The 14,952-nt window shown below is 37.7% G+C and overlaps 1 protein-coding gene across 13 annotated transcripts in view; it reads left to right on the top strand.

Annotated features, from left to right (window-relative positions):
* The window catches only part of COL12A1 (collagen type XII alpha 1 chain), a 102,548-nt gene that overhangs the window by 77,318 nt on the left and 10,278 nt on the right, over positions 1-14,952 (top strand). For all 13 annotated transcript variants that reach the window (XM_065056323.1, XM_065056315.1, XM_065056325.1 and 10 more), the window contains 9 exons: positions 312-461; positions 1,638-1,715; positions 2,349-2,435; positions 3,317-3,370; positions 3,901-3,996; positions 5,926-5,979; positions 7,438-7,491; positions 8,743-8,796; positions 9,886-9,957. In XM_065056323.1, coding sequence (XP_064912395.1) covers positions 312-461; positions 1,638-1,715; positions 2,349-2,435; positions 3,317-3,370; positions 3,901-3,996; positions 5,926-5,979; positions 7,438-7,491; positions 8,743-8,796; positions 9,886-9,957 — 699 coding nt within the window. The remainder of the gene's footprint in view (positions 1-311; positions 462-1,637; positions 1,716-2,348; positions 2,436-3,316; positions 3,371-3,900; positions 3,997-5,925; positions 5,980-7,437; positions 7,492-8,742; positions 8,797-9,885; positions 9,958-14,952) is intronic.

Genomic DNA, 14,952 nt, shown 5'->3' with positions numbered 1-14,952 from the left:
TATTTTTATTTTTTACTTTTATGCCATCTTAAAGCAATTTTCAGGCAAGCTTTTAAAATAGATCATTGCAGTTCAACTGTTTTATTAAATAAGCTGTGCTTGTGTATTCATCTTGTTGACCTTAAACACATTTTAAATAGGTTACTGAAGTAATAGACTTTTCTTGAGTTTGAATTTTTACACCAGTTTAAAGTAAAACAAGATTACTAGGAAGGAAATTTAAAACACTATAACCTAAACACTGAAATACTGTTAAAGTGTTAAATATGCCTAAGTGCCTTTTCTAAATACTATGTTGAACTTTTTTTCAGGTCCATATTGTTGTAACTTCATCAAATGTCAAGATTTACATTGACTGCAGTGAAATACTGGAAAAACCAATTAAGGAGGCTGGAAACATCACAACTGATGGCTATGAAATACTTGGGAAACTTATGAAAGGTGACCGGAGATCAGCAACAGTAAGCAATAAACAATAATCCATTCATTAATGTAAGCCCTTGAAATTTTCTGAGGAAATAAATTAGAGATTAAGGATTTCTAAGAAACCAGTATTACACCCAAAGCTTTCAAGTGTTTGTACTACAAGACGCAATATACTTAACTGAGAAGTTTCGTCTTGTTAGCATCTTATTCTAGCAGAACCACAAGAACAAAAATCTAATAGTTGAAAGTTGTATTCAGGTGAATTCAAACAAGAGTGGAAATGTTTTTCTTTTAACGGGGAGAACATTTAGTCATTGGGCCATTTACTGTGGATTTTCTATCATTAGAAATCTTTAAATGAAGATTGTTTTGTTTTCTAAAAGACAAATGCTAATGAGCAAATTTTAGCTCTGGCAAGTCCTATGGTCTGTTTTGTACTGGGTGATCAGAGTAATCCCAACTGGCTTTATTATCCATAAACCTTTAATATAATAGTGGCTGCTGCTATGAAGGGCACATAAATTTTCTTGATAGCTAACTATACTTAATATATAATCAGTGCCATTACTTCAGCTTCATATTAGAAGATTTAAGTCTGCAATCTGACCCATGTGTACAAACTTTAACTGCTGAAGATTCTTGATGCTCATCACCAAATGTTTGCTTGTATGTACCAAACTGCAGAATCATAGCTCCTGGGGTGAAAAAAAAGAGAGGAAACTGCTTTTACCATAGTCTACCTAAGATCCCCACTTCAGCCTTTCTGCAGAACTTTTCTCCACTAATGTCAGTTCCATACATGATCTACATTAATATATGACCCAAGGACTACAGTCCTTAAAGCTGGCCCAGAAGTTTTCAGACAGATTTCATATTGAAGTGCACAGGCACTCAGTTGATGTAGTGGTTCATTGGTATTATCCATTAAGTATTGCAAAATATTACGTAAGTCACTCTATTTCATTACTTTTTGCCTCAGAGTAAGAGCAAGCATCAGGGCTTCAAGTTCTTGTAGCCTTATGTAGGCTTGGTTTTAATTTTTTTATTATTTGAAATAGTTTTTCTGTCAGTGTCCAAAAAGAAGTGAAATTCTGATTAATGCTAACTGCAATAGAAATAGATTGTTTGAGGAGTAATTTTTAATGATAATGTCAGTAGATTTCATAAATAACGCCTCTAGTATCTTTCAAGAGTCATCCTTTCTTTTACAGTTAGAAATACAGAATTTTGACATCGTATGCAGTCCAGTTTGGACTAGCAGAGACAGATGCTGTGATCTTCCTTCGATGGTAAGTATAAATGAACCAGAGGTTATTCAGAAAATCATTATTAATAGCAAATTTAACAACATCAGTGTTAGCCTGGTATTATACCTTGTACTGACAACACATCTAAATCACAGTTGTCAGAACAGTCAGTGAATAATACTGCATTTCAAAGTTTTGTATCTGAGGGAGAAAGATTATGATGTGCTAGAGTTGAGTTCCTTAGGAATAGTGGAAAAAATGTCAGTTACATTTTGTATTTCAGTGATATGGAAGATCCTGGGTATTATGAATGGAATAGCTATATTATTGCTATCTAATCTGTTCTTAGATTGGTATTCAAAAATTAACTAGTTTATTCTCTGTCACTGCAAGCTGATTGTCTAACGGATTTAAATATTAGTACAACAGAAATTGAATATGAATTTGATTTTGCCTGTGCCTCTGTTGTTAGTGTCTTGTATAGCTTGCAGAGAAAATATGCTGAAAACATGAAAGGTCCTGTAGAAACATTTGGAAACTTCTGTTTAGCCATGAGTTTTACTTGTACTTGAAAACAGGATAATAGAGAATCTTGCTTTTATTGTTTTGGAAAAATATGTTGCCACCAAGTACTTTTCTTTAAGAGGACAATAATAGTTGTGATTGAATTTTCAGAGAGATGAAGCAAAATGTCCAGCTCTTCCAAATGCTTGCACCTGTACTCAAGACAGTGTGGGACCTCCAGGACCCCCCGGACCAGCTGTAAGGAACTATTAGCAATAGTCAGATTCTCTGATTTTTAAATTTATGGAAGTAGGTTTGTGTTGTGGTTTTGTGAAACAAAGATCAGTCAGAGGGGCTGACAAATGTTTCTGTCAACATGTCCATAACATCATGGTAATCAGTTCCCCTTTCATCGTAGTTTAAAACACAGCTGGGCAGTACTTAGCAGCTCGACTTGTTATATAAAAATCCTTTTCCCATATTTCCAATGTGATCATTGTGAATAGCTCCTCATTGTCTGACAGGTTGAAAGAATCTGGCCAAATCTCAGCTGCCTTGCACTTCATGTACAAGATATTTTTAATGGACTGTGCAAATATTTTTCCTAAATACAGAGTCAGGATTTCACTCCAAGGAAGGATTCCTTACTCTGTCAGGGAAATAAATTAATTTTTTTTTCCTCCTTTTTTTTTTTTTTTTTTAAATGTGGAGAGACAGTAATTTATGGAATGGTTATGCTCCTACCAAGTGCTGTGAATATAAGGGAGTTACACACAACCCAGTAGTCCTTCTACTTTGAGGCTATAAAAAATGCTGCACAAGGAATTGAAACCCAGTTGAGTTTTCTGACAGTCTACTAGAGAGGTATCCAGAGATTTTGATGAATATAAATTGAAGAAGTTTATATCTGCATAGACACAAAAGACAATAATTTTTCATATGCTGAACCAGCAAGGATTTACCCGATTTTCTGATGCATCTGTTATTCTAATAGTCTTTTTAGCAGTGTGATCTAGACACTTCAGAACTTTGGGTTTTCACATAAGAGTTTGATAAAGAAGATTCATAATGCACACCAGTATGATGTACCCTTGCTTTCTCTATGTGAAATACATTTTGTTTTCAAATATTCACTTTAGGGTGGTCCAGGCGCTAAAGGTCCCAGAGGTGAAAGAGGTTTGACTGGATCATCTGTAAGTTTCTTTCTGGAATGAACCTATAATGTTGCTACAGGTTTACCTGTATGATAATTTGCATACTTAGTTCTGTGTTGAGCTAAGAATGGAGAATAACAATTTACTTGGAAACATGCCTATTGTTATTTAGGTACAGCCTATCTATTTGAGACTATATATACACAGCCTATGTATGTATCTAGCCCCAGAGGTATTGACTGCACACTAAGAAACCCAAGTACATGTATCGGCATCCTAATACACACTTTGCAGCATTGTAGTCTTTTCTGCTGCATAGAGAAGACTTATTTATATTCTTAATTAACACTAGCAGAAGGTGTGTATTGGCCTAAGACCACCAACATGAATCAGAGAATAGCTTATGAAAGCATATGCTTCTTGGATAACTATTTCCATGGTTGTTCTGAAGTATTAAATGTGTCTCCAGGCTTCTGACTTACCTTAAGTGTCTAACCCAAAGAATTTTGCAGTTACACACCCAAGAAGGTGTTGTCATTTATAATCTTGTTTTAATTTTCTGCTTTAAGGGGCCACCTGGTCCTCGTGGTGAGACAGGTCCTCCTGGCCCTCAAGGTCCCCCAGGTCCGCAGGGCCCCAATGGGCTGTCAATCCCAGGTGAACCGGTGAGTGGCCATTCTGAGTATGCGTGGAAATGTGTGTGGAGTCAAAGCTGTCTGTGGGGATGATGGTCTTGGGAAGAGGGTGACAGCTTTTCCTTAACATTCATTTTTCCCTGCAACACAGTAGTATTATGATACAAGTCTCTTTCTGAAACAGTTTCTTTCAATACAATAGCATGTTCTATCCTGAATGTTACATGTGCTTATGGGACGCCTATGAATGGACAGAGTCTAAGCATTGTAACATATATTGTGCTATGTTTCTAATCTTAGCTTTTCTGTAGAGTTGCTATGGCCTTCAAGTTCTAGGAATCAAAGCTAACAAGCTGCGGTGCAGGAAAATCAAGCATGCAATATTACTCTGAAGACTTTCTCATAGATTTACATGTCCAACTCCTATTTTCTGAACTTAAACCAGTAGCTGAAAGTTCAGAGAGACAATAGGTACCTAGATCTAGGCATACAAACCAGCTCTTCCTTCCTAGTGGGCTTTCTTGGCAACATCATGCGCATTTTAGCAAAAGGCTATTTCTGATTTCATGTACATGCCTTGAAAGCCAGAGTATCTGTTAACACTGATGAAGTCTCACCAGATTGTTTTTCATAGCAGATAGCATAGGTAACCCTTTGTCTACATTCTGAATGTATTAAGTCTGCTTTTGCCATATTTTAATAAGTAATCACCCAAAACATAATTTTCATGTTTCCTGTTTAGGATTAGGTTGAATTTTAAAATAATCAGGACCTTTTTGTATGAAGTCTCTGATTAAAATATGAAGTTTATAAAAAAATAGAATTTATGTCTGCATGTCATTTGTGTTTGCATTTGAAATCGGGTTATCTTCTCAGTCTGTAATGTAATTTTGGAAATGGAAAACAAATTTGTTTTAAGATAGATGTTAGGTACACCTTCTCTTTTGTAAGGAGAAAGCAGAAAGGTCTTGTTAACCAGTGTAGATGCTTTTCAATTTTTTGTTATATACCGGAAGGAAAAACTTCATCAAGATGATGTAGAGGTGCTAAACAGCAAGAAAGGCCAAACACATTCTTTTTCTATTTAGAGTACAATAAATACATATACTTGTCACATTCAGTTTAAAAACCTCTGAAGAACAAAAACATCAACATTGATGGAACTTCTCGTTAGTTAATAAGTTAGAGCGCCACTTTTGCATCATGTAATTTCATTTTTCATATCAATTGCGGTTCACATTGGCAGGCTATGTTTTCAAATTGTTTGATTATTTGCATGTCATCAATGGTTCTTTATGCTGAACTATCATGCAAAGCACTGTGGAAAATAAATACTGTGTTGTCAAATTTAGCTCATGTGGGTTTAAACTGTTCATTTATACTACTGCTGTAGTGTATGAGGAATGCGAGCTAGTTGAAAAAGGCAATATATTGCTTGTTCATGTGCTCCTACCCCTTTTGTCCTAGAAGTGCATAATACCTTTTAGATCATGGGTTAGAGAAAAATAGTGATAATTTTAAAAGACAGAGCTTTTAGCTTTCATGAGTGTAGACAGCTCCATTTATCAGTTGAGAAAGATAAGAGCCGTTGGGAGAAAACATGCAACCTTTCCCTACTTTCCTGCTTGGAAAGACATTGGCATCAGTCTCTGTTACTGAAAAGTCTGTGTCACTTCCTTATGAAAACATGTACCCCCTTCAAATGTCTGCTTTCCTATGTTTGTAATAAAATGCCAACAAGTCATCTTGCATTTGCCAACAATTCTGAGATGGTCAGTATTGCTTCAGTTGAGGTATGTGTATCTTGATTTATTCCATAATGCACAGTTGCCTTACGGATTCCTTAATTTAAATATTTTGCAGGAAAAAAAATTGTGTCCATTTACACAAATGATTCTGTGATTTTGCTGGTCTGTTCTGTAATTCAGAATTTCTACTAATAATTTATGTAAATTATAGGGTCGTCAAGGAATGAAAGGTGATGCTGGCCAGCCTGGACTACCAGGGCGATCGGTAGGTTGATGCTGAGACAAGACAATGTCATTTTACACTATTCTTGGTGCAGGCTGGCTGCTGGACAGCTGTCTTTGATATCATTAGGAGTCATGGGCTCTTCTCATACCTTCCTAAGCAATAGTTTTGGAAACATAATTATCTTACACTTAGGAGTTTGGAATGTAGAAATAGTAAACCATTCAAAACAGCAAGAGTGAAGGAACAGCTGTACTGAGTTAAGCCAAATGTCCATCTGGACAACTGTGAATGCACAGAGACAGACCATTGGATTAGAAAAAGTAAACTGATAACTCCTCAGGAAGGTCCCTCAACTTCTGACCACCTGCAGTTAAATGTCTTCCTAAAAAAAAAGGTTGCAGAACCTTTGCTGAACCCGTCTGCAGCAATGTTGTCTAATTGCTTTCTATTTTTGGAAGTCAAATGGTCTTGAGACATTAATTGTATGCTTTCTGAAAGAAGAAATCAATATTACATTTCACTTCCTTGCAGGTTTCTATATTGTAAAGTAGGATTAGGGTTTTTTTTGATAAGCAGCCAGATTTGGGTAATCTAAGGTCATTGATCTACACATGTGGTTGGTTACTATATTATCCTTGATTTCACTGGGGATATAAAGACTATATGGGAGATGATTAAATGGTGGTGTGGACTTAATTTCATATATCAGATAAGGTCAGTCATGGATCAAGGGCCTTGTATTCTTTACCGGTTTTATTAGTCTTTATAAGCCTGAGTAACGTACATTTAGGGCCGAGTAATGTCCTGTAGAAAGCAATGCTACATTTCAGCGTATGGTGAGATTAGGTAGAAAAGGAGGAAGAACATGTCAACATGAGAAAAGGCTGTTAAATACCCAGTTCCTACAACAGTGGTACCGATCCTACAGAGTGTTGAGTGAAATTATTCCTGAGTGTCCTCTAATATAGCCTGCTGGTTTAATTTTAGGTTTTTTCACTACCCAGAACCTACAAGGAACAGAAACAGAATTTAGAATGTGCACAATAAAGCAGCAGGGTGTTAAACAGTAATACAATACAGGGAAAAGAATAATAAAGGAGTCAAATTCCTGTTTCTTTAGATACACTCTGATTAGATGACTGCAGCTAAGCTTTAGTACCAGGTGTTAAAGGATTAACTGACATCTTAAGACATGCTTGTAAAGGCAGTAAACTAGATATATCTGTTTTATGGGAACAGTACTGAAAATTACTTTTGAAGGTGAATTATGGGCTGGTAAAGAAATGGAAGTAAAAAGTAGGGTGAGGGTGAAGACTCTTGTGTCATGTATATAAAATAAATGGTTTCTCCTAAAGTTTTGTTTTATTTTTGCAATTGTCAAAAAGCAACATTGAAGACAGTTAAATATTTACATGTGTGCATATATACTGGGATGATTAACATAGCAGTGATGTTTGTTCTGTCATGGACACAGTTTATTATTCCTTTTCCCTCTAGGGAACCCCAGGTTTACCTGGTCCGCCAGGCCCAATGGGACCTCCAGGAGAAAGGGTAAGGTTTCCTCAGTTTATCTTCTGAAAAGAGCAAGCAACTTTTTCTTACTTCTTTATCATATTTTTCTGTTTTCAAATGCCTTTCAAAAGGAGTAATTTTATCAGTATCCAAATTTTAGATTAGATTAGATTTCTTTAAGAGGACAATAATAGTTGTGATTGAATTTTAGAGGTTATAGTGGAATGACTGGAAAAAAATGGGGATGAAAACCATCCCAGATAGCCACAGGATAATCAAATAGCTTCTGTAGAAATTGCACTGCTCACTCTCCTGACTAGGTTCTCATATGCCTGCACCCATAGAACAGCATGTCAACTGAGCCCTGCTGTCTTCCACACACTTGCTGCTGCAGGCAGATCCCTTTGAAACTCTGCTTGTCCCAATGTCTGGGAGACATTGTATCTGTAAAGAATCTGTCTATGCCATTCTTACTGTGAAGGTCAAGTTTACTCCTTAACCTTTGACTGCCTGGAGCTAAGATCTTTGATTTAGTTGGGGGATTCTGAAATGTCATCATAACGAAGGGCATGCACACATGTATTTCATTTTGGAGTTGTTGCAATCCCTTTCTCCTAATTTGAGGTCAACTAAGCAAATCTCTTTTGCCTTCACAGTGGCATATCATCTTTGAGATAATTGAAGCTACATCTTACCTTTACAGTCAAAATTAATAGCTGATACATGCATTTACACTTATCCTTGAGTGGGAGTTGATAGCTGGAAATGAAAACAGACCACCATGTGATAGATACTTACCAAAGAACAACCCATTGGATTGATGGGTCATTAGTGGGCCACGGACCATCAGTGTTTGTGAATGCTATGCTAGATTATTGAAATGGGATTTCTCAGCATCTCTTCTTGCAGAGGAAGTATCCAAGAGGGAGGTTGTTCTTCATTTAGAAACCTCAGATTTTCCAGCTAATCTGTGAGTAAGAGAAGAGCAAAAAGAAAGATCTAGCTCCTCTGGGACAGAATGATTCCTTTTCTTAAAAATATTGAGAGAGACAGATTTCATTTTCAGTTAAACAATAGCAGCTGAACATGATCTAAATTGGCTGAAGCTCATTGTTCCATAGCCTTCTCCAGCATTAGTTATGATAGCTATTTTTTAACTTACATTGTGGATAGGTTTCAAAATACATTCTAGTAGTAATCAGAAGTACTGCAATTACATAATCTTAAAGGCCATTTTAATCAGGCTACAGTCTTAAGTTAATCTCTGATCATGCTTTTGTTTTTGAATAGGGTTTCACAGGAAAAGATGGTCCCACAGGTCCCAGAGGCCCACCAGGACCAGCGGTAAATATAATTTTGTCTTTGGTATACTCTGAAGTAAGAGAACTGAGCCAAGAGAATGCCGCATTGACATTTTCAGTTTCTGAAATGGATCTGGGAAACTCTCAGTACAAGGTGATCAGACAGCTGTGGAAAGCATGTATTCACAAACAATCATTGAGTGGTTTTGAAAATGGTATCTGCCAGTGTAAATAAGGGAGCAATGAATTTGCCTGGTTCTTTAGCCATGATCTTTGAATGCACAGCTGGGTCTACTGAAACCAATCAGCTCATTACTCATAGTCTAGTGAAAAAAACCCACAACATTAATACAAGTTTTTCTTGACAAGAGTATTTGAGGATTAGTTTTTGCTTAAAAAGCTCCTTCATTGTGTTTTGTGGGACCATGTTAGAAAATGTGCTGGTTGTTAGAGAAAACATATTATGCTGGATCAGAGAGCCCAAGTTGCTGCAGTTCCATGTTATCGGCTCCAACCAGTAGTAAGGTGGAAGATGTATTCCCAGTAGACACACATACACAGAGCACACATTTACATCATATATATTTATATAGACAGGAGTCACTGGGTCAGGGTATTATTTGGGCTGCCCCCTCTCCCTCACAATTGTCTTTCTGATGTTGTTTTGTGCGTGAGCAGATGAGCTTTTGTCACATAATCTAACACTGGTCTTTCATTTGTTCATTCTTATCTAGTATCACTAGAATGACTTTTATGGACTTGTGGACTTTTGCATGGATCACAGATGTGCTAGATGAAGTTAGAACATCAAACTGTCTTGTACTCTTTTAAGAAGCTGTCATTAAGAGTGATACCAAAAACATATAGACACTCTCTGCATTGTTAGATTCAGAAATGCCCATTAAACTGTGGTGTTATGTTAAAGGACACATTCCCATGAAGAAACGAACTCTTTTTTCCAGAGGAAAGTTTTCAAGCCTGATAGGTACCTAACAGAAAACGAAAACAAAACCAAAAACGTGATAGGATCCATTTTCAGTATTGCTTTGTACTCAATACAATAACACATTTCTTATGAGTGCTTAGCCTGTTGTGGATTTCCACAATTCACTTTACTTGTCTTCTGCTTTAGGGTGCCCCAGGAGTTCCAGGAGTTGCTGGTCCAAGTGGAAAACCGGGGAAGCCAGGAGATCGTGGGACACCAGTAAGATAATTATACACTTACAGTATCAAATTTAAAATTACAGTCTGTTGAAGAATATGAGACTTCTCCTTGCTTTAAACACTTGTCTTACACTTATAACAGTGGTTAATATGGTGGAGCTGACCGAAGACCACAAGTCTTTTTTTGAACAATTTTGTTTTTACAGTATACCATTTTGCTGAGTTTAATATTTGGGGCTGGAAATTGTGGTCTTTGGTTTCCACTAAAAAGATTGCAGGTTATTATGCGCCAAGACATATATTTCTACACTGCAGAAGCATGAAGAACTAGGTCAGCAAAATGACTTGAAAGTCTTTATATTTGTGTACGTGTGTGTTTAATGAAAAAGTGGTACACTGCTGAAGGTGGACAATCTTTGATAATATTACATAATCACTTCTGTTATGAAAACTTTTTGTGTTTTATACAATGTGATTTCAAAATTATTTTTCTACCTGGAGTTGTGCAAAGCATTTGACACTGTCCTGCATGGCATTCTTGTGTCTATATTGGAGAGACATGGATTTGATGGATGGACCACTCAGTGGATAAGGAATTGGCTGGATGGTCGCACTCAAAAGAGTTGCAGTCAATGACTTGATGTCCAAGTGACAAGTGACAAGTGATGTTCCTCAGGGACCAGTATTGGGACCGGCCCTGTTTAACATCTTTGTTTGCAACATTGACAGTGGGACCAAACACAACCTCAGCAAGTCTTCCAATAGCACCAAGCTGTGTGGTGTGGTTGACACGCTGGAGGGGACGAATGCCATCCAGAGGGACCTTGACAGGCTTGAGACCTGAAGCTGTGTGAACCTCATGAACTTCAAGAAGGCCAAGTGCAAGGTCCTGCACATGGGTTGACACAATTCCAAGCACAAATACAGGTTGGGTGGAGAATTGATTCAGAAAGACTTGGAGGTGTTCATTGATGAGAAGCTCAATATGAGCCAGCAATGTGCACTTGTAGCCCAGAAAGCCAACCATGTACTGGGCTGCATTAAAAGATGTGTGACCTGCATATAGAGGGAGGTGATTCTCCCCCTCTACTCTGCTCTTGTGAGACCCCACCTGGGGTATTGTGTCCAGCTCTGGGGCACCCAAAGTAAGAAGGACATGGACCTGTTGGAGAGAGTGCAGAGGAGAGCCACAAAGATGATCAGAGGGCTGGAGCACCTCATCTATGAGGACAAGCTGAGGGAGTTTGGGTTGTTCAACCTGGAGAAGAGAAGGCTCTGGGAAGACCTTATAACAGCCTTGCAGTACCTAAAGGGAACCTAGAAGAACACTGGAGAGGGACTTTTTACAAGGGCATGTAGTGATAGGACAAGGGGTAATGGCTTTAAACTGAAAGAGGGTAGATTTAGATTAGATTTAAAGAGGAAATTTTTCACCAAGAGAGTGGTAAGGCACTGGAATGGGCTTCCCAGAGAAGTTGTGGGTGCCCTATCCCTGACAGTGTTCAAAGTAAGGCTGGATGGAGCTTTGAGGACCTGGTCTAGTGGAAAGTGTCCCTGCCCATGGCAGGATCCATTGGAACTAGATGATCTGTAAGGTCCCTCCAACCCAAACCATTTAATGACTCTATGATTATTTTGTGGTGGTTTCTGCAGGCTCTATTCTAAACTTTCAAGTGTATCCCGAACAGAGACAAAGGACAAGAGATGCTGCCTCCCACAAACAGTTTCAGGAGAAATTGGAATTTATTCATTTATAGGATCTCTGAGAAACTGTTTTTGAGTCAGGAGTGGAGACAGCAATTGAAATAGGAAGTCATTAATGATTTGTACTTAATGACTAGCAATCAGCCAGGATTTTGCATCCCACTTCAATATAATTGTGTACATGACAGCTGGATAATTTGGAAGAACACGTAGTAGGCTGAGAAACTTGATGGTTATGGTGTGGAAGTTCCCAGGAGCTCCTGGAAGATGGGTCATTTTCTCATACAAATGTTGAATTCAATCTGTGTTTGCCAGACTATAAATCCCATTTCTCCTTGCAGTAGAGGACACTGAGTGTCTTAGGAAAGCACTGAAGTTTTCCTGCCTTTAGACATACACTGCTAATGTAATATTCCTGCCGTGTCAGATACTTGATAGACACAGTTGGGGCACAAGGTGCTGCAATTTGTTCAGACAAGAGCTTCATGCTACCAGGTGTATCCAAGTTTTCCTTCACCTGGGACACTGGATAGCTGACCCAGTTCAGCAGCAAAGATCTTCTGCAGGTAAATAACTTGCATAGAAGGAAATTTTGCTAGAAGCCCTGTTTCAGTGCTTTTGCAAAGCAAGGCAGTCAACTCCTGTCCAAGCACCACGTGTAAGTTCTACACTCTAATCTTAAGAGTTCCTTTCAGCGAGAAATAATTTTTTTCCCCCAATTCTTGCACTTTCCTGTAATGTGACACTGTGCATCATATTGGCCATTTCTTATGTTTCTAGAACAGATCCCAGCAGGCATTCTGGCTTGCACCTTGCACAGATGTTTTATCAAACTCCTGGCTGACAGAATTTAAACGCTTTTCTTTGTGTTCACTATTAGAATTGCCAAAGGTGCTACTTAACAGCCAAAAACAACTTGCAGTGTCCTGAGTTACAGTTCAGGCCTGCCTGAATTTGTAACTTCCTGTCCTGGAGAAAGATCATGAGGTTTCATGTTGCCTCTGGTAAATACAAGAAGTAAATAATTTTTTACTACATCTGCCTTTTTTTCTTCTACCTGAACAACCAATATTGTTGATACTATGCAGTGCCAATCAGGTGGTAGACCCCTACAAAGCAAGGAACATCTCAGGCAAAAGATACACAGTTACATGCAAATGATGAGGAGCCTTGATGTTGTGAAGACATTTCCAGTGAATGCAGTGAATGCATCTCTTTTCTGATGTCTTAAATACCACTAATGTGCTAAGCTGAGGCAGACCGCACCACAAATGTAGCTGTAAACATTTCTCTACCTCAATGTGTACTTATACTAGAACAAGATGATACTTGAAGCACTAACTGAATTGTCGTGGAAATAGGAAATTCAACTTTATAAATCTGCTTACAAGTACTACCCAGAGAAACTTATGTATTTTTTCAGTGTAATGACAAAGTGACAAAGAAAGGAGCAGTAAGAACACAAATGAGTCAGTAAATCTCTTGAGAACTGAGCATTGGCTGTCTTAGATGAAGCTAATATATCTGTCCTCTGGTCAAACAGAGAGTGACAAATTGGTACATACATCATAGGGTAACAGCCAGCAAGGGTAAGAAAGAGTCATTGAGCTAAAAGAGGATATTGGCTCAAGAAGAAATGGGTAAACATTTTTTTAAATAAATGTAATGGGAAATAGAAGATCTTGGACTACCAGAGAGGTTCCAGTATAGTTGTTTTATAGGTGTGAGAAGGAAAATGGCAACAGATGGATAGGCTGACAAAACCATTTTAAGGTGGAGCTGTCTTGTTTATAAAGTGGACTCTGACAATGGGATCTGACTTTGTTGATCTAGAATGACCCCAGGAAACAGTGTAAGACATTTATGCTTTATATATAAGGTACTGTTAGACTGATGCCTCCGAGACCAAACAGCCTGTGAAAACCTTTAAAGGGTAATTCCAAGCACATAAGGCAGATGTTTGTTCTGAGTTAAATACAGTTTCTGCGTATTTTCCATGCTCTGCTGCCATGTATTCACTGATCTTGTGTCCATCTATGAAGACATCCCAGATGAGGTCTCAAAAAGAAACTGCTTTGGGAACAGCTAACTGGTGGTTCTTGTGAGGAGCAAACATTCTTTTGAGGAAAACAATAGAGCTCATTATCTTTTAAAGTAAAAATAGCAAAACTTCCTTTGTTTTTTCCTCCTTCAGCCATAGAACTTTGCAGTCTCGGCCTTCATCCCACAGCTCAGAAAAATCCCACATACAGCATAAACTAGCTTTTCCTCACACTGACCCCAAGTAACTCCCTCATTGCAGGATGTCAACAAAACAGAATGTCAGCAGCAGCTGCTGACTCTCACAATGATGGCAAGCAGTTGACTAAATTGCAGCTTTTTCTCTATTAAAAGAAAATGAAATGAAATTTAAGAAGAATATTACCAAGTGGGAGGAAGATGTAAATATCAACTCAGTAATTGCAATTGCAATTATAGTTTGGAAAACATATTTCTAAAATATCCAGATGGAAAATGTTTTTAACAGAGACAGTCAGCCTCTAGTCTTTAAATTTTAAAATTAGTTAGGAAAAGTCTATAGATTTCCAATCATAAGGCTTAATTGTTGTATCTTTTGCAAAGTCACATGTTGAAGAATGAGGCTCATTTGATTTCAGTGAATTGTAAAGTTGACTATGTATCACTTATAATTAAGGAATAGCCTTAGCATTTTTCTAGCTAGGGAGCCTTTGCTGGCAATACTTTGAAGCAATGTTGTGCTTTTGTTACCAGAACACCTTCCTGTCTTACCACCATGGCTTATGGCTGCAGACAGCATGAAGAACTTTTCTTGACTGGTCAGAAAAAGTATTTCCAGAAATAACATTTAGACATTTTAAGTTTGCTTCATTTCTCTTCTCTTCTGTTTATAGTTCTGGTGTGTGAATGCACCAGCGAGTGAATTCATTGGAACCAGGCATTTTAAGTAATTATTAGAATATTGCTGATACAGTAGACCAGATATCTGACTTCTGATGCTTGCACTTACATAGTGAAAAAATGAGAAAACATACTGCATGATTTGCTTCTGGTCAAAATCGTACAAGATTGTACCATGAAAGCCATAAAAAGAATGTGAATTAAAATGAGCAGGTGTTATAAATATGTCCTCAGGAGGTAATATAAAATTAATAGATTTTTAGAAAATAGCAAAAAGTTGCCAAGTTTCAAACAGAAAGAGAAGCACCATATAGTCTGCTAATTTTTTTTTACCCCCAGATTTTCATGTTATAGGCTAGAACAGTGAAAGAACTGTAGTTCTGTTCAACGGCTGTTTCAGATATGTGTGGTA

Source organism: Columba livia, chromosome 3 (assembly GCF_036013475.1).
Source record: "Columba livia isolate bColLiv1 breed racing homer chromosome 3, bColLiv1.pat.W.v2, whole genome shotgun sequence".
NCBI lineage: Eukaryota > Metazoa > Chordata > Aves > Columbiformes > Columbidae > Columba > Columba livia.
The sequence above is the reverse complement of the archived record's forward strand: the minus strand, read 5'-3'. Positions and strand labels throughout refer to the sequence as shown.